Source organism: Hippocampus zosterae, chromosome 10 (genome assembly GCF_025434085.1).
Source record: "Hippocampus zosterae strain Florida chromosome 10, ASM2543408v3, whole genome shotgun sequence".
Classification (NCBI taxonomy): domain Eukaryota; kingdom Metazoa; phylum Chordata; class Actinopteri; order Syngnathiformes; family Syngnathidae; genus Hippocampus; species Hippocampus zosterae.
The window spans coordinates 10,731,628-10,756,952 of NC_067460.1; the positions used below are offsets into that span (position 1 = coordinate 10,731,628).

Below are 25,325 nucleotides of genomic sequence, written 5' to 3' on the forward strand. Positions count from 1 at the left end.
TTCCACTCTGGCTGAATTTTGGACAAAGTTCCCTGCCGTGTTTGTAGAGAAGCGTCATGTGTTCTCTCACGTTAGTACTTAAATAGGACCTAAAGTTGAGAAATGGTTTCAAAAAGCAAAACAAATGTTCCCCTATCTTCATGGAATGACTTGTCATTTCCGGGAAAAATCCAGTGTGATTCAAAAAAAATTTTCCACACACAAATTGGGCTATGTTCAATTCACTTTGCCAAGGAACCCATTATTTGATGTATGATTGTATATTTGTATATTATTCTGTGATGCTTTGATATTGAGCAGTGCATGAGGTTTGGAGTGCTGCATTTACAAACAAATAGCGGCTTCAATGAGGCCCCGATCAATGGGGGTTGATCTTTAACCGTTTGCCTTGCAATAGCCCAATCTTTGACTCGCAGGAATTCTGCCATCCACACTCAGTCGCGCCTTTTTTGGGGGGACAATACGCCAGCTTTTTTTTTTTTAATAGTAATTTTAATTTAAGGTAAGATGAAAATACTAAATATACCGAAAATATTGCATGTTTGTGTGTTGAATGTTTACTCTGCTCTTGTTGATCTTTGGTGCATTGAGACACAAGGCCAAGGCCTGACATAAATTCACCGATCGCACAACAAAATCCTACTGGATGCTTTCTACCCTTTGGGGCAGTCCTTGAAATGTCAATTTCTGAATGTTAAGTAACATTTGAAGTGATTCCACTTTGAGATAGAGAAATTTCAAGATCAAGATGTGTGTTTTGTGATTCTGATGTTTCAGATAACTTAGTTTCCAACAAAGAAGGGCGACTTGACAGTTTTTTTTAAACCAGTGGGAAGAATTAACCCCCCCACAAAAAAAATCTATAAACAAAGGTGAAATACTGTCACCGTGTCCTCCCCACTCCAAAAAAACAAAGTCAAATTCTGTGCACTATCCTATCTTTTCCAGTTACGTTCCATTCGAACATGGACCTTCGTTTGACACTCCTCTTCATCTGTCTCTACAACCAAGGAGTGACCGTAAGTCATCCATTTGGCACCCAAATTCTCAATATTTCCTTTCATAAAATTCAAAGACGTTAATTTGTCAACAGAATGCTCAGGTGGCAGAAGAGGAGTCGATGCCATTGGTGCCTTCCAGCCAGGGGGTCAGTCTTTTTATTTGCATTTTTGTAAAAGTCAAGATATTGATTACCGGTAATTCAGACAAGGGGGGGAAAAAAGGAACCGGGACCCATTTATAATGACTGCAACAGAGCAGGAAAATGAGAATCCCCCCCTGCCCCCCGCCTCCCATTCTTTATTCAGAGGAATTGATTGGTAGCTACGAGAATGTTCATGTCTTAGCCTAAAAAAAATGCTTGCTTCTGGCATGAAAACATTCGCAGCCTGATTGGAAAATATATGCAAGTAATGTGGAAGTTTTTTCACTTGTCATTAGCTAATTTAGCATTTTTGTTGCTCAGTTAATAATGTTAGCAGAACGAAGGGAACGAGTAGTTTTGATGACATAAGTCAAGCGCAACCAATATCATGTGACGTATTGTCATCTTCTTTTTCTTACAAGCATGATGGATGTTGATTTAAAAAAACAAGGGTCAGAGTCTTTTTTTTTCTAAACGGTTACGACTCACAACGCAGTTTGTGAGGCAAAATTTCCATTTTGCACATCATCAAAACACATTGAATAACAAAACTGAGAAACAGGCGCTGAAACAGTCGCAAAAAGCGTCGCAGAGCTGGACGCACGTGGGCCAACCCACGTCACCATCCGTAGGTTGGCGGAGGTCAAGGGAAGCGCCACTCCGGAGAAACACGTGGTGCCGCTCCTAAATCAGTCATCATCTTCTCTGTGGTAGCGAATATGCTACATTTCTGACAAGTATATTTTTCACTAAGGGATGATGGATAAAGGCGGATAAGATTGACATTGCTAGCGTGTTCAACACTGGAATTGAGTATTTTAGCGATCAAGTACACTTTTCACAGAAGTCTGTCTGGAACCATGTTAAAGCAGAGCGCATCTGACTTTGAACAGCAAATTAAGAAGTGTCTGGATAATGAAGAGAAAAATCATACTTGCAAAACAGACCCAGAACAGGAGAGGAATTAAATTCCGCGACCGTGAACGTCAGCCAGGAGAAGCTAGTACTGCAAGGTTAAAAATATATGAATACAGTGTAGTATAAAACATTTACAATATCAGTATATAATATTTATAATATTTGTTTGTCTTCACAATAGAGTCCTGAATTTTTATTTTTACCTTGTTATACCTTGTTATTACCTTGTTATAAACGGCTTCCAGATAAACGAAGGAATGCCGGAGCCCAGCACGGCCAGCACCACTGCCAGTCCGCTTCTGTCCATGGCGACAACAAGCGCACCGGGCGAGGCGGAGTCGTCGGAAGAGGACGAGGGTTGTATGTCCATTGGCCGTAACCCCGAAGCCACGGATGCCATCGCCATTGCCGTTCAAAAGTTGGGCGTGCAGCTGCTGCAGAATCTCAAGACGACGCAAGAGCAACCCAACGTCATCATATCACCTTTCAGCATTGCCTTGGCTCTCTCCCAGCTGGCTCTAGGTAGGCTTTTACCAACCTCACATATGACACTTTTCACACATTTGACACAGAGCGTATTAAAAATTGGGCTGCCACTGATGATTATCTTAATAATCGATTAATCTTGTTGATTATTCTGTTGGTTAATCAATGATTTAGATTAAAAAAAACTAATAATAATAATTTTCATCCCTTTATTGCATACGATTGGACTTCAAGACGCAAATGCACTTTAAAAGTTGGCAACTTGTCACAAACAAAGAACCGAAAGTGAGGCCATCTCACCTTAATTTCAGATTAGACTTGTGTTGCATCTAATTTGAGAAGTCGTGACATGGACAGCACTTACTGTACTTGAAATTCTATGGACTGTTATCCAGTACCTGTATTTGATTTGTGGATGGTTGTTTTTAAAATCTATTTGAATTCATTTGGATTGAGTTTTTACTATGAAATACCTATTGTGATGTTTATATTTTTGTTTTATCTTGAACACAAAAAATACATTCATTCATTCATTCATTTTCCGAACCGCTTTATACTCACAAGGGTCGCGGGGAGTGCTGGAGCCTATCTCAGCCGTCTTCAGGCAGTAGGCTGGGGGCACCCTGAACGGGTTACCAGCCAATCGCAGGGCGCACACAGACGAACAACCATCCACACTCACACCTCGGGACAATTTAGGTTGTTCAATCAGCCTGCCGTGCATGTTTTTGGAATGTAGGAGGAAACTGCAATACCCGGAGAAAATCCACGCAGGCCTGGGGAGAACATGAAAACTCCACACAGGGAGGCTGTAGCGGGGATTGAATCCATGACCTCTGCACTGTGAGGTTGACCACAAAAAAATACACCCCCCAAAAATTCCAACTCATAGTTAAACTGTCTAACGATCCATCCATTATCTAAATCTCTAATCCTTACGAGGGATGCGCCTGTGCTGGACATCTTGAACTGATTGCTAGCCACTCGCAGGGCACACGAACAACCATTCACACTCACAATCACACCTGGTGACCTTTTAGAATGTTGTGACTTCGTATTATACATTTAATCGCTCTGTCACGTGCTCTTCTTCCCAGGTGCTGTCAATGAGACTGAAGAGCTGCTGATGCAACATCTCCATGGTAACACCATCACGTGCTTCCACCATGCCGTCCATTACATCTTGGGGCAGCTCCGAAACAGTGACTTGAAAATCGCCACCCGTATCTTCCTGCGTCAAGGTCCTTAAAAAAAAAGTGTATTTAATTCATTCTTCTTGATTTTAGACTTTAGTGCAAACATAGGCCTTTTGTTTTAGGGTTTACTCCAAAGGAGGACTTCCTCCAGGAATCCAAACGCTTGTATGACTCTGAGCCGGCCGTTCTGGAGAGCGTAAAGCAGCTCAACGACTGGGTGGAGAACGCCACCAATGGGAAAATGAAGGACTTCCTGTCTGCGTTGCCGCCCAACATGCTGCTCATGCTCATCAACGCCATCCACTTCAAAGGTTAACCATCATCCCAGCCGAAGAAGAGGCTTTCTTTAACTGTGACGTCCCGCCTGTTTTTGCCACAGGGCAATGGGAGGCACGTTTCGACCCGCGCTTTACCACCACGGGTGCATTCTTCCTGGACGACAAGCACATGGTCAATGTCGACGTCATGGAAAGTTCCAAACATCCTTTGAGTTTTCTTTTTGACAGTGAACTCGAGTCTCAGGTAAGAGAAATGGCCGCCCACTGAGCTGGAAATAAAATGGCTGCATTTTGGTGCTTAATTCATATCCCACAAATGCAATATTAATCAGAATACCGAGTTTAGACTTGTCGGGACACATACAGCATATAATATAGAAAATTACCAAGACTTTTTTTGACTTGCCTTCTCCTTTAAGCGTATATTCTGGTGTCATACAGTTATGTTGTCCGACTTGAAATTTCACACAAGGCCTTGCAACAACTTCTTAAATTGTTGCTAGAATGGCTTTATTTCAGTATTGGTGCCTGCAATTTAGCAAGTGAGATGGCTATATTTTGTCTCTGTGGTTGTTTGCCTGCCAAACACCACAGCTTTCATCGGAGCCTCATCAAAAATAAAACTGCCTCCAACTCATCGATTTACATTTTTATGACGTTTTGTTCTTCCCGCGCAGGTAGCAAGCTTCCCATTTGTGAAGGGGATGAGCTTTTTAGTCATCATGCCCATGTCCGGCCATGTGAACGTGTCCTCGCTTGCTCCCAAGCTGAATATTACCAGCATTTATGCCCGTCTGCCCAAGCAAAGAGTTGTTCACGTGAAGGTCCCCAAATTTAAGATGGAGTATGCTCAGGAGCTGCAGGAAGTCTTCACAAAATTGGGTAAGCGACAAAGGTGGGAGGAAGTTACACATAAGCAAGACATGAAGTCAATCTGAAGTCTTAACCTTCAAGTTTCAAGCAATTCCCAAGTTACTGTGGAGAAAAAAAGGCAAGTCCCCCACAAAATTTCAAGCAAGTCAATTCATTACTAGGTTTAAGCAAGTCTGAAGTCATCAGGTGGCTTATTTCACTTACTTAAGACTGAAACAAATAACTGTTGTCTGCTTGTTTTTCATATCCACTGGTGAACATGTTACAAAACCTGTCTGTCCTAATGTTGCAAAATTTGTTGATCAAAGGAATGCATTTTTAAAATTGTTTGTATTAACATAGGTTTAATTATAAGCACAAGGCTTTATCGCAGAGCCATCAGCGTGCCACACACAGATGACTTATTTAGTTTGGGGCAGTGTGAACTTCAAAGAAGAATGAAACAAAGTATTAAGGCACAGCCTAGTTTTTGTGAAAAAAAAAGTAATGGATTTTTGCTAAATTAATTGAATGTTAGCTGCTGTAATCCTGCTTTTTATGCCTACAAAAAGCAGCAGTTTTAGATTAAGTTTGTAATGTGCAATTTTGGGTTTAATTATTGAGCTATACAATGAGATAAATTAAGATTTTTAGTTTGGAGAAAATTTGTAATTGTATACTGTAAAAGCATAGAGATTGTTTCACTGATATACCATCCATCATCCATCCAACTCCTCCCTCTCTCTCTCTCTGTTTTTATTATTTGAAAACAAAGCCCTTTCCAAAAAATGTGCCGCAAATCCTATAATGCCTATATATGCCGAAAGAGTATCAAAATGGGGTATTTTTGTCATGCATTTCGCTAATCGCAAGGCTCGAGTGGGATTACTCTCGTAGTCTTCATTTGTGTCTGCATGACTGATACTGCCTCCTAGTGGCCAAAGCAGAAATACCAAAAGGAACAGCACAATGCGATCATTTGCAGCATTATACAATACTGTACATCCGAATGAATAGAGTGCTATTTTCCTGATTAAAAAACACAACTACAACAATTTGTTTTTGGGCGGCATTGCCATTGATTGCAATGAGGAGAGATGATTTGAGCATAGTAATGTTTTCAACTCGTATCTCAGACTTCCACTGCATATAACTTTTTTCAAAAACAAAGCTGGCACTTTGTGTTGATAATACTGAATTGCAATTATAAATAGTCAATTGTTTCAACTCCAATTCATGTCCTGAAACTGGCAACTAAACACTTGACACGAGTCCCTCACTGATCTTCTCCCCCACGCTAGGTCTCGGAGACATGTTTTCCAGCCCCAATCTGGCCGACATAGCCGACGGCCCACTGCTGGTGTCCAGCATCCTACACAAAGCCACCATGGAGATCAACGAGGAGGGAGCGGAGGCCTCCGCAGCCACCACTATTGTCATCTCACGCTCATCCAACCCGGTGTTCTACTTAAGCCACCCCTTCCTCTTCGCCCTTGTGGACGATAAGACGCATGTGCCGGTCTTCATGGGCGTCATCAACAACCCCAATCCTGGTGCGCCGGTTTTACCGAGAGGAGAATCCAAAAGCATGGAAAAAGATGTGCTGCAAAATGATAAGAATCAAATGGCAGCATTTGGAGGCCCTCCCAAGTAGCAACTATCATATGCACAGTGGCCATTTGTTAAACAAAACAAAAACACAACGAAGAGCATTGTGATTGTACAATACTAGAATGCTCAATTAAAATGATGGGAAAACGTCATTCCGTGTTTCATTTGTTAAGGTTTCCACCATTATATGTGAACATAATATTCCAGTAGAAAATGTCGGTGTAGATGCAAAATCACGATGATGTATTTTTTAATTACAGTACCAAAAAAAACTGTATCCCTCCGTTTTGAGTTTATTACATATGTCTGGCCAAGTTGATATGTTCAGCCATTCTGTATAATTTTACATAATAAAATACAGTGAATAAATATTTGTCGTTGATTTGGAATAATCTGTCGTTTTTAAAGTAGCCATGTTGTGTTAAGTAATTCACTGTGCTGTGAAAGATCAACGTGTGTGCTCTGGGAAATTCTGTACCAGTGGTCAGATTATGCAACGGTGTTTTTGAAGTTTCCAATTTTTCTGAAAGTCATCGAATGCGTCGTCGTGACGCAAGGTGCAATTGTCTTGCGTTTTCTCTCCGCAGTCACCTAGCTGACCTGCGGTCAGTTCCCATACTGGTGACGCATCTGTTACACATGATCCCTTGCCGATGTGAATTGCACCGGGATCAGTTAAATAAAGCGGAAGCGGGAAGTAAACGCTGCTTGGCGGGACGGTCGAAGCTTTGGCGCCATTGGGGACGATTTACTTTGCGTTCCAAGTCCGAAAGGAGCTGTACGGCCCAAGTCCAGATTCCGGAGTCTATCTCATTCTTAAACAAATATTAGCAAAGACAATATAACTGCTTCTTAGCAGACATGATACAGTTGACGGACGGAGCGATAGAGGTATGCCTACTATATTTGTTTTTGTTCTTGTCCTTTGTGGTGTCTCATCCCGGAACGTAACGTTAAAGCGAAGCTAGCTTAAAACTGACAAATGTGTTTTTTTCAACTTGCAAATGCCTTCAATGTTTTTTGTCGTTGTCGTCATCAGTCGGGTGAAAAACATTACCCGGTGATATTTGTCAAGTATAAACGTATTGTGTATAATCGGACACTTCTTGACTGTATAATGTTGTTTTCCAGGCCTTGGCCGGCGGAAGCGAGGTAAACGATGCCATCCTTCAACTGGTGGTGAGTGTGTCTGTTTAACGCAATATTTGATGTCCTATTTGATTTTAGTTTGTTGAGCGGAGGCACAGAAAAATCTCACGAACCACCGACGAACGGAAAGTGGTACTAAACGTTTTTATATAAGGTTGAGTATGTGTCTAGTAGACTATTAGTATGACGTATGCATTTGAACACAAGGCAATGAATGGAAACGGGTGGATAACCAAGTTGATTATAAACTTGCCATTTAGTGGATGAGCATTTCATTGTTAAGCTTGTCGCTGGCATAGATAGATAAGTGAACAGTGACACGCTATTCATAATGAATAATTTTAAGACCAATTAAGTGAAATTGGGAAGAATTGGTTTAACATAACATTACCCACCGATCCACAAAAAAACCTTGAACCCATTAATCCAAAGCCAAGGCCTTTCAATTTGCATTGAAATCTCTTATATCAGTCTTTCACAAACCTTAAAAAATTGACATCAGTAGGAATAAGCAGAATGTTATGATTGTAAATAGTTTCAAATCTCTAAATAAATTAAGATTGTTCAAATTATATACTGAATGACTCCTGTGGTAACATGACAAAATCACAACATCCGAATCAACAAACAGTGATGTGGGTTTTGTCTGAATTCTTGCAGCAATCCCAACTCATCAAGCACGTTGGTAACGTGTTAAATATATAGATGCTTTTATTAACTCATTTACACCCGTTGACGTACGTATAAATATGTCAATTAGCACATAGCCGCTCCCTCCGATGACGTATTAATACATCAATCACGTGTTTTCATGGGGGAGGGTGCAAGAGAATCTGATGCAACATCTCACCACAAGATTAGGCTTGACGGCAATGTTAAATAGCAAAAAAATGGCCATCGGGTGGCAGTGGTGCAAAAATCAACCAGGATCACACCGCAGAAGTAGTAGAAAGGGCGTAGAGTGAAGGAGGGGCGTATGTTGATAGTGGATTGGAACATTAGCAACTAGCAACAATGGAGAAAAGGAAATGACTAACTAAAAAATATTTTTTTTCGGTATAAAAGCGTCCTCGAAACAAAACAACCAAGGAGATGGTATTTGTGTGGAAGAGCAAATGACGCTTCGGTCACTAATCGAAAGCGGCACCCGTCAAACGAACGTCGGCCTGCACAAACATGGCGTGCTACACGCAGCCCGCATAGCTCACGCCGAGTTTCGAGTTCATCTGATACAGATGAACTTGCTCCATGTCAGCGATCATCGCTTGGCAGAGCATTTTGTGCCTCCCGATGCCCCACATTGCCCACAAATTGTCTCCCCGGCGACTTCCAGCGATGACGGCAAAGAGGCTGCATTGCTTCGCATGGCTGACGCCGGGCACACGTCAGTGATTCGTTGGAATCGACTCGTAATGATGACGGCGAAAACGATGAATTGGAGAGCGATTTGGATCCCGATATGTCGGACGAATGCGTGCCTTCGGACATAACGGAAAGCAGATGAGAGTCCTCGCCAGAGCCGCTGGAACGATAAGGTAAGTGCTGACTAGCTTGCAGGTTCCCATTCAAAACATCATCACTTCTTATGCCTCATCAGTCACTTTAATGTACGGCTACATTCCCCGCTATTCTATAAAGTTGCCAGTAACACTAATCATTTATGTACGGTTGATGCGTCTCGTAGATGTGGATGATGAAATATGCGCCATAAATGTGCTGACTTGCATGTCGCCATAGGTTTAAAAAAAAAAAAAACAGGACACATTTGGTCCGCTCAGCTCTGCTAAAACCACTAGTGTTAAATTCATATTCCATTTCATGTCAAATTGGATGCTGAGCAACGTGGAATGAATGGTGTAAATAGCAGTGTGCGAGCATGTTTGTGTGTGTGTGTTTGAGAGATGTTGAAATGTAAGTGGAAAGCAACAATATAAAAATCGAAAAATAAAAGTGTGGTAATTGTACATGCTTCTAAATTACAGATTGTCCAACCAGAAGCCAATAGATGACTCCTCGCTTTGGTGGTGGAAAGAAAGGTAAATAAAATGATTGTACCTCACTGCAGCAAGATACTGTATATTTGCAACTTTTTACGTTTCTTTAATTTATAGGTCGTGCATCTGGACGTGGTGGGATGAATCGATGTGGCGACAAACTGGAAGGAAGCCAAACACCATCTTCTCCACAGCTGCACTTTTGTTCATAGTTCAATAGTTTTGTTGTGTGCAAATAAATTATTTTACTACAAAAACATTATTTGTAATGTTCTTTTGTAGGAGGAACACATTATTGAGGTATTTGAGCTCTCACAAAAGCAAAAAATAGTGTAAAACTTGAAATGATGCTTGAAATGCATGCTTTTACAAAAAGCTCATTTTCTCTGGATTTCTGCAGAAAATCGGCCTTTTCCATAAAACTTAACTTTCTAATGCTGATTGCCAACGAACGGAGAAAGATAGAAACTTTCTGCTGAAAGAAGAGAGTCTCACCTTTCATTTGACAGGTTGTATGTACATATACCCATAGAACAGAAAATTCCGTGCGCCTTGCAAATCAGTCGAAATTCAGTAAAATGTTGAGGGATTGAGGGGGTTGCTCCAGTGAAAAGGGGTGGTATTCAATGAGTTAAGGGTTCGGGTTGTTTGAATTCGGGACAGTTTTGTTTTCGTGCTTTAAAATATCACTTCCTTTCCAAATCAAAGCGATATAAATGCATTATTTCATTCTTCAAGATATGAATGAGCGTGTTTATTACATACATCCTTCCAGGGGTATCTATATGTACCCTGCGATTGGCTGGCAACTAGTCCAAGGTGTACTTCTTGACTCCGACTCACCTGCAACATTAAGGACAAGCACCATAGAAAATGTATCGATTGAATGTAGGAATTTGCAGTGAATGACTTCCCCTTAATAAATGCATTAACCCTGATAGATACCTGCAATTATTTTATTCCAGAGCATCCGCAAGATTGAGGGTGGAAATGGTCCAGTTCGTTATCGTGTGATGATGAGCGATGGACGACACACCATGTCCTGTAAGTACAGTGTACTTTTCTTCATCCTCTTACTCGTCATTTAATATTAGCATCTTGTTTCCCTGGACTTTGTCATTTGCATTGTTAGGCAAAATATGGCATTGTTACAAAAAGTGTTTTTCCTCTTCCTTAACCAGCATTCATGCTTTGCACACAACTCAATTTCATGGCCGAAGAGAACCTGCTGGCCCCCAACTGCCTTGTTCTTATCAAGAGACACGTGACAAATACTCTCAAGGATGGACGGTAACTCATCTCTCGTCTTGTCTCTCTTAACTGGGACTGTTTGGATGTTGTGGATACTTTGTCAGGGAGGTTAGCCTTAGTTTTACAAATTATTGGGAATTGGTTCAAGTACAACATTTTATATGCAAAAGGAATATGAAGTGTCAGACATGCTAAATACCGGGAAACAATATTTGTTCATATTAATCTATATTTTTAATTATGTTTTTTTAATTAATTGAATGTGAAAATATCTCTAATCTCTTCTTGGCCCTTTAGTGTCATAGCTTCTTCTTCATCTCTCGAATCTGCTATGCGGAGGGGGATTGTGAATCCCCATGAAAAGTTTCCACCCGTTAGGACTCTCAGAATTAGGGATAATAAGAAATTTTGTAATCTTTCCTTTTGAATTCTTCAGTAATTTGGAAGATAATTTTGTGTTTGATCTTCATGTCAGACGTGTGGTAATCATTTTGGAGACCGAGGTCCTCAAGCCCGCCGCAGATGTCAAAGGCCGAATTGGCAACCCAACTCCTTATAGCGATGGTAACGCTTCATGCAAGTGAAAGCACTTTGATGTAAAATCATTTCTGCCTCTAAACTAAGTGTCTCAAATGCGTGTGCGTGCAGGACAGGCTAAAGCCCCTCAGCAGGCCGCGCCGCCAGCTGCCCCTGTCAGCCGTCCTCCTCTTCAGGCTCAAATTGGAAATGATCGTGAGTCTTGCTTGTGTGAATGACTTAAAAGTTGTTACAATTTTTAAAGGTTTTGAATTGTACTCATATGGCATCATGAATACAACACGCCACAAAATCAGACTATTTTTTCCAGTGTCACACTGCAAAGATTAATTTAGCGGTAATCATTAATACAGGTAAGTATTGATGTGGCTTGGCACCCTCTTCCCAAAACGATGCATGTGTAATCCATCAATTTTACCAAAGAATCTACCACACATTATCGTTAGTTCTACTGACAGTTAACATTAGCATTACTACACCTTGTGACGAATGTTTTATTCATTAAGTTACCATGCTACAGCCAGTAAATTATAGAATAACCAAGACTGTTTCATAATATTTTTCATAGTGATTAGCCTATAGATCTAATGACCAACTTGCCTCGTTCTCGTGTTCTGTGCACACCTGTACGTCACAGGTGAGTTTCATGATAACATCCTTCGGATGATTCATACGAAAAATCTGACTGGCATTCCCATTTCTTAAATGTCGTAATTAGTAGACCTTTGTGTGTGTTTTTTTTTTCTCGCCGCCATCTCAAACTGTCATCCACGCGATTCCTCAGTTTGCGGACTAAAATAGCAACCTGCATGCGCACATAACGTTATCCGTTCCGCCCGCCAACACTCAAAACAAAACAAAACAAAACAAAACAAAACCCAAAGTAAATTAGAAGAAACACACTCATACACCACACCACAAACACACATACAGGCACAGTGAAATCGCGTTGATCACGCAGGAGAGATTCGATTCATGTACAGTCAACTCGTGTGCGGTGACTTTTATGGGAAACCATTTTTCGGTACCGTCAAAATGACGCCAGGGAAACGACACGCTACCGGTAACGATCGCGATCGTGAAATCCTCAGGCCGAATTGGCAACCCACTTGATAACACTTGCAACGCAAAGCACTTTGATGTGAAATCATTTCTGCATCCAAACTAAGTGTCTGAAATGGGTGTAGGTGCAGGACAGGCTAAAGCCCCTAAGTAGGCCGCGCCGCCAGCTGCCCTTGTCAGCCGTCCTCCTCCTCAGGCTCAAATTGGAAATGATCGTGAGTCTTGCTTGCGTGAATGACTTGAAAGTTGTGCTTTACATTGCCACGAACTAAACTCTCACAGTATGTGACAACCGTGACACAGACATTTTGATTCATTTAATTTCACTCATGCGAAAAAAATGCCAACATCTAAGGGGGAGCTGTGCGGAACACCTGGACCCATTTTTTCCTTTTTGACGGTGACTGAATGAATGAATGAGTGAGTAAGCGGCTGAGATCAAACGTGTATTATACAAACCCAAATTCTAATTTTGGATGTTGGTAAATGTAAATAAAAACACAAAACAATGATTTGCTAATCTTTGCAACCTGTTTGCAATTGAATACACTATAAAGACAAGATATTTAAGTTTCAGACTAGCTTTTTATTTTCCAAAAATATTTGGAATTTGTTGCATGTAATTCATTCCCAAAAGGCTCGATGCATGTTTACCACTGTTACATCACCTTCCCTTCTTCTACTTTGAAATAGCGTTTGGAAACGGAGGATATTACTTTAGTGAAGCTTGGATTTTGTTCGCCCCACCATTCTGACTTCATGCATAACTCTGGTTTTGCGTTTCATAATGTGCCTCATATTTTCAATGGGACACAGGTCTGGACTGCTGTCAGACCAATCTAATCTCTGCATTCTTTAACTACAAAACCATAGTGTTGTAACATCTAAAGCAAATGTGACAAAATCAAGGCCCGGGGGCCAGATCTGGCCCGCCATATCATTTTATGCGGCCCACGAGAGCAAATCAAATTTCATGATGCTTGCTAAAATCTGTACCACATTTTAAAATTCTCATTTGTAATAACCAAGTGACACCATAAGCATTTTCTTGTTACCAAACTCCTCATTACAGTAACTTAAATAATAGGTGAATACTCTTATTCTTGACTTCTTTATGTGGTTTCAGTTATAACGGCCCTTCAAGGGAAACTGTAACTAAAATCAGGCCCGCAACAAAAATGAGTTTTGACACCCCCAATCTAAAGAATGTGGCTGGGCATTCATTGTATTGCTGAAATAATCAGGGACATCCCTGAAAAAAACAATGCTTGGATGGCTGCATATTTGTTCCAATAATGGGATGTTCACCATTATTGGTTCCTCAGCATTACTGGTTCCTCAACCGATATGCAACCTCACCCTATCCTTGCTCGGGAACAAATGATGAGCCTTTCAGAGATACTCCTTCTCCATATTCAGTCATGACACTCCCTGGTTCCAATTTATCTGTTCACATGCGGAATGTCTTCTAAACTTTTTTTTTTTAATTCCTCAATTTTGTTTGTCTTTTGTTGCCCCTGTCTGAAATTTTTTGGCATGTGTTACAGGCACCAAATTCAAAAGGAGAGAATATTTACATAAAATAATGACGTTCATAAATTAGAGCATTAAATCTTATCTGTAGTTTGTTCAAGTGACTATACTGTCTCCTGAAAAGGATTTGGAAATCGTTGTCGTGGTTTTGGTTTTACACAACATCCCAACTTCATTGGAATTGTGGATTGTAGTTCCTAAGGGGTTTTAAAAAGAATAAGTCCCAGATTACCAACAAATTTTTGTACTTCAACCAGTAGATGGGAGTATTTAATCACTTTTCGAAATATTCTGTGCTCGGCACAACCGCTTTGGAAAAGATTTCTCCATTTTTGAGCCTCAGAAATAGATGGTCACAAACTTGAATAAATGTTGAAACTGTTGCTTACGACGCTATCACAGTGTTGGACGGCCCCTCAACACAGAACCTGCGTTCTGATGGGGCCATCGAGAACGCAGTTGAGTTGGAGTAAACTCTTAAGGCCATCGTTCCCACTCACACTCCCGGTGAATGTCACTTCACCGGGAGTGATCGAACTTTGAGGGTGTTCCCAGTCCCTCTCTCGCTCTCTTCTTGGCTCTCTCGTGTCATATCGTCGTCTTCATCCCTCTAATCTGCTATGCGGAGGGGAATTGAGTTTTTGGGCTGGCATCCTCCTCATCAGCACAGTAATTTGTTGGTGTCTCGACTCGAGGGCTTAATTACCTTAAATCCAGCCACTGGCCAAGGGGGAGGACTCAAACGGAGACTTTGAACTCTAATCCTATGCGTGAGCTACACACGCACACACACACACACACACACACAAATCTAATCGTCAAAGGGGGGGAACCTCACGTGTTTGTACCGCTCTTTCACACTCCCTGGGTGGAGGTAACAGTGTTTCACAGTCGCCTCAATTCTGTGAATCATCTTTCTCAATGCCACAGGCTGCCATTTTTTTTTAATGTGCTGCCTCCTTCTGCTGCACTTCAGCTGCCAGCTGTACATTTACATGATCACCGATGACATTTTTTGGCCCACTCATAAACACACATAACAGTGCTGGCCAGCATCAACAGTGCTGTAATGCGGTGAAAATAGCTTCCCTGAAGTGAAAATGCCAAGTGCTTTATTTCCTCTGATACACGGACTGCCAAAATTGTTGGACCGCAATAAAATAAAGAAATAGTTTGCACTGCCCCTCTCAACCACTATTAAAATTGGGGCCGAACATTTAATTCAAATCAAATTGACATCGCACAAGTAGAAAGCAACTTTCAAATGCAGTGGGTGCAATTTTTGAAAGGATAAAACTTAGTTCAGGTTGGTTGGTAGGCTTTATATCACTCTATCGATCTCTGTCTGGCTATCTATTGTGTCTGCTGAAGTTCAGTGCTTAAGAAGAGCAACGACATGTTTATATATCATAATTTCATGTAACACAATGAACTGAAGTGAGGAAAAACAGATTGGTTTGGATTATTGTTGAAATCAGATATGATTTATTGATTTGACGCCACAATTGTTGGGAATTTTGAGTTGGAGTAAACTCTTAAGACTGCAGGTCAAAATGTTTAGCAGATTAACAACTCTAATTTGAAGTAGATAAACTGACTTTCACCTTTAGGTCATAGTTTGGTTGCTTTTATTTTAGTGTAAGCCCAACCAATAAGACCAAAATCTGAATGTATAATAAGACTGATATTGGTTATTGTAATTCAGATTAATTCAATGCTGGTATTTGTTTGAAAACGCATGCAAAAATGACCTTGAAAGAGTAATTAAATTGCTATATTAGATTATTTTTCAAAATCGTTCAGGACTACCTGGGAGAGGCATTCAACAGCTTGAAGCCTCTTTTTATGCACTCTCCTGTACATTAGATTAGCGCATTTAGGATGACTACCCCTTACTTTTGAGCAACAGGAAGCTGCCTCTCTTGAAGCTAAACTGAACACGAACCGTGAAACAAAGCTGCGGTCTCGCTCCTACTACTTACTGTGTGACTGTGCCAAAATGACTGCTTCGAAAAAGGTCATTGCATCACCGGGTGAGTACATCTCACTCCGCTCTTGTTCACACACCATTTAGCGCCCTCCTCCGCCTCCGTCCCCCCTCCAGTGAACAGAGCGGTCGGTAAAGATTTTGGGAAGAAGCCGGCCGCGCCCACGACGCCAGGGGGAGCCTCCAAAGTTGTGCCCATTGCCAGCCTCAACCCATACATATCAAAGTACGTGCTTACCAAACCGCTCGCACATGCAATATTCGTATGAGCTAACTCCAGAATGTCGGACGTTATCCATAATACGTGAATGAGTAATGCATGAAAATATCAAATAGCCTTGTGTGTCACAATGTGGAGTCAGATATTTACAGCAACATATTCACAGCAACATATCGTAAATAAAGAGGTGTTTGCTCTCAGATGGACCATCTGCGCCCGCATCACCAACAAGAGCGGCATCCGCACGTGGAGCAACTCCCGCGGTGATGGCAAACTTTTCTCCATGGAGGTCGTGGATGAGAGTGTAAGTGTTATTCCTGCATATTTTTGTGTGGGAATGTACTACGCCTTGTTGTTGATCTTTCTTGTGGTTCCAGGGAGAGATCAGGGTGACCAGCTTCAACCAAGAAGTAGACAAGTTTTTTGGGCTCATCGAGGTCGGCAAGGTGGGACTTTTTCAAAACTTGATGATGACTCCTTATACCATAATTTACGGACTACAAGTAGTAGTAGTACGCTGCTTGTCCTTAATGCCTTGTACTTCCATCCGTATGCTGTGGTCAGGTCTACTACATCTCCAAGGGCAACCTAAAGGTGGCCAACAAGCGGTTCACCACTGTGAAGAACGACTACGAGATCTCGCTGAATGGCGAGACCTCCATCATTCCGTGCGAGGACAACTGCGATGTCCCCATTGTGCAGTGCGACTTTATCACCATCGGCGACCTGGAGAAGAAGGAGAAGGATTCCCTTGTGGGTAAGGAGATGTCTACAGAATCAAAACCACTTATCCCTTTATTGCTGGCTTGTTCTCAGTTCACTGACCATGTCCTCCACAGACGTAATTGGCGTGTGCAAGAGTGTGGGTGAGGTGATCCGCCTCACCACAAAGACCAACCGTGAAGTGTCCAAACGGACGATTAATCTGATGGACGCATCTGGCAAGATGGTGATGCTCACGTTGTGGGGAGAAGAAGTAAGTAAAGATAATTCGTTTGTCCAGTTGCTAAAAACACACACCTTCCAAAATTAGAGGTGACATGTTAGGTTGGGGCTCGGGGAGGTGGGGGTTGACCTCTTGGAATCCCTTATGGGCTGAGACTATCCTTTTTCAAGTGGATGTCACTCTTTCACACACAACCTAAAGTTATGGTTTGCTAAAAAACAAAAACAAAAAACAACCTAGCATATGTTACGAATTAAATATGGCACACATTAAACTACTGGCAACAGAAACACACATATGACAAAGATTAACGCTCATATAACGTCATTAATTAAATGTATCGTGCCACCCAACGTACTGTGATAACTGAATGGTTAGATCTTACGACACACCTGTGCAAAAACAAATGATGGAGAAAAAAATATCAAGGATGGAATTGATAGCACAACTTTTGGCCTCAGGAAAGGCGTTTGAGAATTCAGCAAGCTCTGGCTTATTTTTTTATGCACATGTATTGGCTTTGCTTTCTTTGGGAACAAGCGTTACCGCCGGCAGATGACTAGCATTAGCATTTGCATTTGCATCTTGCTTTGTTGTGCTCATCTCAAACCTTCGGTCGCCGCAAAGAGTTTCAGAATGGGCGGTTGGTTGTCTGGACTTGTCGAAATTCGAGTTTGTTCGTTGTAGTCATCTCAATAGTCAGGCCTATCTCTTTATTTATTCACGTACAGTATTTGCGGTATAGTAGAGCACCATGATACAACTTCACCTTATTTCGTATTCATGGTCATGTGGGTGCCATCCAGTGTTCAGATAGAGAAACTATAGTTGACCATCTAAATGTTGCTGGAAGTACTCTTACTTTCCTTCTCCATTTTTTTATTGTACTTCATGAAATTAATGATTTAAATCAAGTGTGCTCAACCAGTCTGTCACGATTGACCGGTAGCCCGCGAACTGGTCCCAAGTCGATCACGGTGGGTCTATGGGAAAATAGAAAAAATGTCTGTGTGCGTGTTATTAATATTCTGTTTTTTGTGTTGGTGCACACTGCACTCTAAGCATCTTCTCAGTTTCACTTTCACAAAAAAAGTATGAAAAAAATAGAATAACAAAGCAGGTCACCTTGAACCTACGGCGGCGTGTGACCTGCATCACCGCCAGTTGTTAGCGGTCTGCGATTGCAGCTTGCGATCACAGCTGTTGCCTTCTATCTTTTTTTATTTTTATTATTCTTTCAGTTTGTTTCATGTACACTTCAGCGATGGCACTGGCAAAGAACATTTTAGACAGGCTGAATGTGGTTGGCTTAAAACCATGACCAATTACAACGTTTTTTTTGGGGGGGGGGGATAAATGAACCTCCTTTTTGGCATTTTATCTTGCCAAATATCAGAACCTGCATTGGCCTATTGGTTGAGCCCCAATTTGTATACAGACAATTAAAAATATCCCTTTTAATTCCAGATTGCGTTTATTAGGACACGTCAATGACACAACCCTATCTTAATAGTAATCCTAGCTTTCATTTTCATTCAACACTCATCTGTTGTCATTTATTTTACAACTCCATATCCCTTAACAAGCTTGCTGCCCACTATGGCCTTATGTTCTCTTTTCATCATTGGGTTTAAGAGCTCCACTTTCTAAATGTCGTGGTATTGATCGATGTATATTGTTGCTCTAGATGTTGACTCTTTACCTGCATCTCCCTGGGACTGTGCTCAGTTTGCCAATTTTTATTTGTTCACGAAGTGGGAGAAAAAAAACAGCCTCTCCTGTTTGTTTATCCGCTCTTTGCTGCAGGGACCTGCTGGAGCCACACAAGTCGGTTTCTGCCAAACAACGAGTGCGAATGATTTTTTTCCCCCCTATGCTTTGTCTTTGCGAGTATTCACTTCTTAAGTGCTTTGTGTATCACTAAAATCCAAGTAAAATGTTTCTCTTAGGCACAATAGGCTCACGTATACAGCCTATTGTGCCGATTTTCTCTTAGGCGACCCAAAAGGAATATGACTCGTGGCAGCGACCTCAGATTGGAGTCAGGCCTCTTCCAAGTGTCAATAAAAATCCGATGGAATTCCGAATAGTTGCTCTTTCCATATTATTGTTCACTGTGGCGTTATATATTTTTGCTTGGTTGTGTGCCGTGAGATTTTTCTAAAGTAAAATATCCAGTATGCCATGGCTCCGTAAATGTTTGAAAACACTGGTCTACACAAAATAAGTAATTGAGCCAAAATAACAAAGAGAGGCTCAATTATTTTTCCTCTCCCCTCATACCCCCTCAACCTTTGTTGTGCAGGCGGAGCAGTTCAACGGCACCTCTCAGCCCATCGTGGCCGTTAAGGGCGCCAAGCTGTCCGACTTCGGCGGGGTCTCACTCTCGGCGTCCTTCAGCAGCACCCTGATGACCAATCCGGACATCCCAGAGGCGTACAAGTTGCGCGGCTGGTAAGCCCATAACAATCTCATCGATAATACTGTATTTTACGGACTATAAATCGCAGTTTTTTTGTAGTTTGTCTGGGGGTGCGATTTGTACTCTGGAGCGATTTATGGGTGAAATTATTAACACATTTTTTTACATTATTATATCATTTCACATGTTAAAAATGAATGAATGAAAAAAAAAATCACATTAAACCGCGAGAGGCCGCTCTAGACCTGTGTTGATAAAACCACGATGAGTCTGATGTAAGCGATGTAGAAGAGGAAGCGCTGCATCTTCTACCTCCGGAGTTGGTGGAGTTGCTTTAAAGCACGGGTCCCCCCAAACCTTTTCCTGTGAGGGCCACATAACTTTTCCCTTCTCTGATGGGGGGCCGGTGTCGGTTTGTAACTTCATTGATCCTTGGGGAGCTTAAAAAATTTATTGTTTCCCAGAAAGCCACACATAACAGAAATAACCCTTTCCAGGTTCTTTACAGAAAAAAAGTCTGGAAACAAATAATAATACTATTAATAAAATAAACGATAACAAAATAAACCTCTCTGAGTTCTTCACAGAAAAAACAGGAAATAAATAATAACTAAACAACTCTCTCTTTATAACCCCTTGAAATCCACAAAAAAAAGAGTTCTGCCGCCTACGAGAACGCCACCTATCTTGTCTTGTTTATGTCTGCTACCGTCTTGTTCACGTGTTTTACTAATTGATCTGAGACACAACTAAAACACTGAAACATTCTATGGTGTGTAAATAACTTTGTGACCTTGATTTCAACCCTATTTGCGTCATGGGTTATTTTGCCCCAAAGACCACCTTTGTACTTTTTTTGTACAGCTTCCATGGAAATGTGAATAAAAACGTTTCAATTTTTCTGCAGTTGGGGACAATCTAAGAAAAGTCATAAAATTTCAAGTTAAAAAATGATCATTTAGGAGGTTTTGGGGGCGTTTTTAACACAGTGACGGGTCATTTTGACCCGAGGACAACAGGAGGGTTAGAGGGCCGGGTCAAATGTGCCTGTGGGCCGTAGTTTGGGGACCCCTGCTTTAAAGTGACGCAGAGGATGAAGATTCCATTGGATTTAGTGATTTGGAGTGACATTGAAGGTTTGGTAAACTTGTTAGCATGTTGAACTTGTTAGCATGTTCTTTCTGCTATCGTTATCTGAATAACTCTTAATATGTTACTTGAACATACCAGGCATGCTCTCAGTTCGTCGTTTATGCGTCGCGTAACGTTAGCATATTGTACACTTATTCAGCGTGTTGTTTTCCATTTTAATTTTTGCGTTTTTAATTGCCTTTTAAGATGACATGTCTGTTCTTGGGGTTGGATTTTTATCACGTAAATTTCCCCCCAAAATGCGACTTATACTCCAGTGCGACTTATAGTCCGGAGAATACGGTACAGTTCGGGAAACCGCTTACCCTGTTCCGTCTTGTATACGTGTGACAAGGTGCTTTGAACAGGAAGTTGGAGACAATTTATACAATGTACAGTACATCCCAGGGCTTTTCCTGCCCTCTCTTTATTCCACCTCAATTCATTCCTCCTTGTTATGGTTGGAAGAAACCGGAAGGAATGTTGCCTTTTCAATGTCCAAGTAAATATGAAGCATGTTGTGATTGTGACGATCAAGAATTTCCCTACATTGTCCGCATTGTGCTGTGGTTGGGTTTGGAGGCAGGGGAGGGGGTGGGATCGCTGCATCAAAAGGCATGGGGAATGGAAGTCGTTCTTTATCCGAGTCGGTGCATATATTGGATTCCTCATCGCCTCTGTATCTGCAGGTGTCATGAAATCTATGCTAATGTCCTTGTAACAAGAATGGTGTGTCACAGTTTGCGTCATACGTGACGTCTCCCCAGCGCTGATGTGTCCATTTTGCAGACGTGCGTTTGCTTTTGCATCCAAAGGGTTTGTTTACACCAGCGACCGCATTCTTGCACTGACGGAGAGCCGCTTGGAGACGGATCAAATAGTTCTGCCGTCGCAACGATGATGCTGCTCGTTTGACTGAGACCGTCGCACGATATGCGTTCAACTTGTTTACCGTCATTAGTTTAGAGTGCTGTCCAAATCTACTGCATCACTAGGCTATGCGAACACAGTCATGTTTTATTACACGGGTAATGAATTATCCATTACAAACATTCAAGCTGTTTCTTATTCTCTATCTCAAATGTAAAAACTGGAACCAGAGGGCCAAAGGGCTTACATGTTGAGCCCATTACTCCGTTGTTCCATCTGTACCAGAAGCGTTTTCCACTTGATCGCAAGGAGCTATCTCCTCCATCACCATGAGTTGTGACTCTACTTTGCAGCCAAGTGGGAGGCAAATTAAGAGCACTTAAATGGGACATCTTGACTGGCTCTAATTGTTAGATGACGGTTTGTGCGCTTGCCCGCGAGTTCTCGCTGAATTGTAAATGATACTTCATGTCGAGAAAGACAGTCATTTGTCTTTACTCAAAAATCCATGGATTACCTGATTAATTCATTATTGGGATTTGATTCTGCCAAATAACCATATTGGCCAGAAATAAAAATCCTTTATTGGTTAGGCCCTCGTTTGTAATCAGGACTTTAGTTTGATAGATGTTTTGTTCCCAACAGATTTTGATCGTAGGTCAGCAGCGTATGCAAGTCGCAACAGGCCATTTTCTTATCACTAAGATGTCACAAACCGGAAACAATCATTTGGAACAGCTGTGATTACGGCGCTAACTGAGCATACATCATGGCCACGTAACTTTACAGCAGTATGCTAAAAAGGTTCAATGCACGCTGTCTAACTGTAGCCTTGAAACGGGCTATAGTGGGACGCTAGTGAACCCACGACTCCTATTCAGCGTGCCCTTTTCTTTAGCACAAGTTTGGTCCTCTGGCTCTCTGATTTACCCTCACACCACAATCACAAAAAAAAAACATGTTAATTCTCTTGATGCTCAGTCAGCTGAAGTCGAGCCCAAATACAAATGGCACCACTTCATGGTTTCTTTATTTTAAGCAGTTCCGCACCATATTACGGATAATGACGGAGAAGTGATTCCAAACCTTTCCTTTGTTGTGTAAGGATAATGTTCAGCATTCACTGCACCATGTCATCTTCCTCTTTTTCCTTTGCGTTCATTTGCGGTTTCCACAGTGTTGTGCATGTCATTCGAGCCGATTGTGCGGCTGCCCACAAGCCAAATCAGGTCGGATTGTTCTAAACCGAAGGAAACGTGGCTTCAGCGAGAAAAGGATTCCAAAAGGCTCTTCAGTATAAGGCTGCCTTACGTTCATGCCCTTGTAATGCGCACCGTCTCATTGTGCCCGTTTCTTTCAGACATGACAAGGCCACCGTGCTTTATTGCTGTTCTAATAATCCTTTGTCTTGGCGCGGCAGCCTTGCATATCCAGTGTCCCTTCTTTGATTGTTCCGTGATGGAAAACTGAATAAGGGAGCAAGTCGACGAGGCTCCCAATGACTCTTGTGATTATTCATTTCAGTCACCCCTCGGGTAATGCTCAATTCTTTCAGGGTGTTCCTTTCAGCCAATGTTCGTTTCGCGCCGAGGCGTGACACGCGCGCGCCTTTGGGGGCTTTTGTGTGAGGATTGAATTTGCACTATTGGTTATTGGCTGACACGTCAAGGTATTAGCCGTGGCGCTTAGCGGGCACCTAAGTTACCTCTGGCAGGGCGGTTGTTGTCTTGTTTGTTTTATGAGCAGGATTACTCCAAAAATCCAGCGTCGATATCATTTAGGCCACAGAAAAGGCCATAAAAGGTTTGACGGAGCACATAGAATTGCAAATGAAGTAACGTGTTTCCCAACGTTCCCTGTGAATAGAACATGAAACATTCATCACAACCAACCATACACACACATGCATAGAGAAGAGAGGAGGTGATTTCGGAACGGCTGATGTATAGAAGCAAAATGTACATATCCGCCTCCGATAGGTCATTGCTTTCCCTACTCTTAGTTTGGCCTCAAGTGGTGTTTGGCTGCCGACACACTGACGTGAAGACGGCGCCACATATCCTGAACGAGAAAGAGAGGAGAATATCTCCACGACCATGCGTGTTTGCTTGCAGCAATTGCTTTCAACAAAATGGGCAGTTTAAGTTGGCCTTTTTGTAAGCTTTTGATTTTGACTTTTTAAGCTCTTGATTACATCGACACAGAAAAGAGTTGCTAATGTCAACCGTGTTCCTTGTGATAATTCACACATGCGTTGGTATTTTGTGCCAGTAGGTGGCAACAGCACATCTAGAAAACAAATTCTACCCTGACAACCCCAAACTTAGGCCGGTACAGCCCTGCTTTGGGGTAGTACGTCCATATGCGGTTGGCGTCTACGTTTCTGTGTTGTCACCCAAGGCCAGGCCGATGTTTCTTGATGTCCTTCGCTCATCCGCCATGATGGGGAAAGAAGCAAACAAAGGTGCCTTCACCAGAGCCCGGTGACCCTCACGCTTACTTATCATTCTGCTGTTATTTTAGCCCAATATCAGAATGTTTTTTTTTATTATTATTTTTTTTTTAGAGCAGCACCGACTGAGTGTGGGATTTCACTCTGTACAAGAGAGAATTCAAGTGTGGCGGCAGCCTATGGTGCGTGCGTGTACTCATGCACGCAGTTGACTGCGTGTCAGGGACAGGATGGACACGTTATGGTGCGGGTTTACTCTGCATGTTAAATACCCAAGCACATTTTTAAAAAATCCACACCCCCTAAAAACCACTGTCGTCACTGACGTACACAAATTGGATGGCCATATCGAACCACAACCGCATGCACCGAAAAGGTCTGAAGAACCCATGGCTGAAATTGAGCAAAGGTGGCCATTTTCGTTTGAAGCAGACAGTTTGAGCAAATTGCAGCATGATCTTGGTGTACCTAATGAAGTGCCTTTAAACTGCCATGTTTTGCCACGTATGGGTGACAACATGGAGTGAACGTGTTGTTCACGTGTTGTTCATATGATATGGTATCTTGGCCACGGTGAGATTACTCCCGGAGAATGCTGCTCGTAACCCTCACACGTGTAAAATGTGTACACGTGTTCCCGACAACCTACGGCTGCTCGGGCTCGTATTTCCTGCTGGATGTAATTTGTTTCATCGCAGCTGCTGTTGCATGACTGTGTACGCACCCATTTGTTTCCTCTCCCTTCTCATTTTCACTGCGTTTAGCCCGGGACACTGATGCCATCGATTTGCGTCTTTTACCAAGAGCCTAAACCAGACTACCGTTATGTATTTGTTTATTTCTCCCACATTTAAACCTTTTAAGAAAATAGAGGTGAAGACAAAGTTCCAACATACAGTCAAATCTCGGTTTTCGAACGTCTCTGTTTTCGACCAAAGTTTTTTTTTGCCTCAGATGACTACCGAATTTCGGTTCTCGAACAAACTGAGCGCACTTGAATGCATCACTTGACTCGTCTCACCTTCCTTACGTGAACATAATCTCGCGTTCCATTGTGAACAGACGTGTTCAATAAATATTTTTTTTTTATAAAGAGCGCGTTTCGGTTTTCAAACAAATCCGTTTTCGAACAGCCTTCTGGAACGGATTATGGTCGAAAACCAAGGTATGACTGTACTTTAATTTTGAAACTGAAATAACCGGATGCACCAATTCAAACAAATAAGAACGGTGAGATGAACCGAAGGACAACTAAAAATGTGCAAACTGTTTTAAAGCCAACCTAT

The 25,325-nt window shown here is 41.9% G+C and overlaps 3 protein-coding genes across 5 annotated transcripts in view; all 3 read left to right on the top strand.

Moving 5' to 3' along the window:
• The window catches only part of dph1 (diphthamide biosynthesis 1), a 279,042-nt gene that overhangs the window by 3,278 nt on the left and 250,439 nt on the right, over positions 1 to 25,325 (top strand). The gene's annotated exons all lie outside the window — the stretch shown is intronic.
• serpinf2b (serpin peptidase inhibitor, clade F (alpha-2 antiplasmin, pigment epithelium derived factor), member 2b) lies at positions 200 to 6,637 on the top strand. Of its 2 annotated transcripts, XM_052077512.1 has the most exons (10): positions 200 to 502; positions 778 to 872; positions 949 to 1,019; positions 1,094 to 1,147; positions 2,308 to 2,584; positions 3,646 to 3,789; positions 3,867 to 4,055; positions 4,124 to 4,266; positions 4,700 to 4,904; positions 6,176 to 6,637. In XM_052077512.1, the coding sequence occupies exons 3-10, from the start codon at positions 966 to 968 to the stop codon at positions 6,526 to 6,528; spliced, it is 1,419 nt and encodes a 472-aa protein (XP_051933472.1). In that variant the 5' UTR covers positions 200 to 502; positions 778 to 872; positions 949 to 965; the 3' UTR covers positions 6,529 to 6,637. The 2 variants fall into 2 exon arrangements, with proteins under 2 accessions (XP_051933472.1, XP_051933471.1); XM_052077511.1 differs by lacking the exon at positions 778 to 872 and having other exon boundaries at positions 201 to 502.
• The window catches only part of rpa1 (replication protein A1), a 28,424-nt gene continuing 10,167 nt past the window's right edge, over positions 7,069 to 25,325 (top strand). The window contains exons 1-12 of one of the 2 annotated variants that reach the window (XM_052077502.1): positions 7,069 to 7,376; positions 7,617 to 7,664; positions 10,594 to 10,672; positions 10,810 to 10,918; positions 11,355 to 11,443; positions 11,528 to 11,611; positions 16,116 to 16,224; positions 16,420 to 16,522; positions 16,596 to 16,664; positions 16,783 to 16,975; positions 17,058 to 17,194; positions 19,470 to 19,618. In XM_052077502.1, the coding sequence (XP_051933462.1) occupies positions 7,347 to 7,376; positions 7,617 to 7,664; positions 10,594 to 10,672; positions 10,810 to 10,918; positions 11,355 to 11,443; positions 11,528 to 11,611; positions 16,116 to 16,224; positions 16,420 to 16,522; positions 16,596 to 16,664; positions 16,783 to 16,975; positions 17,058 to 17,194; positions 19,470 to 19,618 (1,199 nt within the window). In that variant the 5' untranslated portion in view covers positions 7,069 to 7,346. Of the gene's footprint in view, positions 7,377 to 7,616; positions 7,665 to 10,593; positions 10,673 to 10,809; positions 10,919 to 11,354; positions 11,444 to 11,527; positions 11,612 to 16,085; positions 16,225 to 16,419; positions 16,523 to 16,595; positions 16,665 to 16,782; positions 16,976 to 17,057; positions 17,195 to 19,469; positions 19,619 to 25,325 lie in introns of both variants that reach the window. The other variant, XM_052077501.1, reaches the window with a different exon arrangement.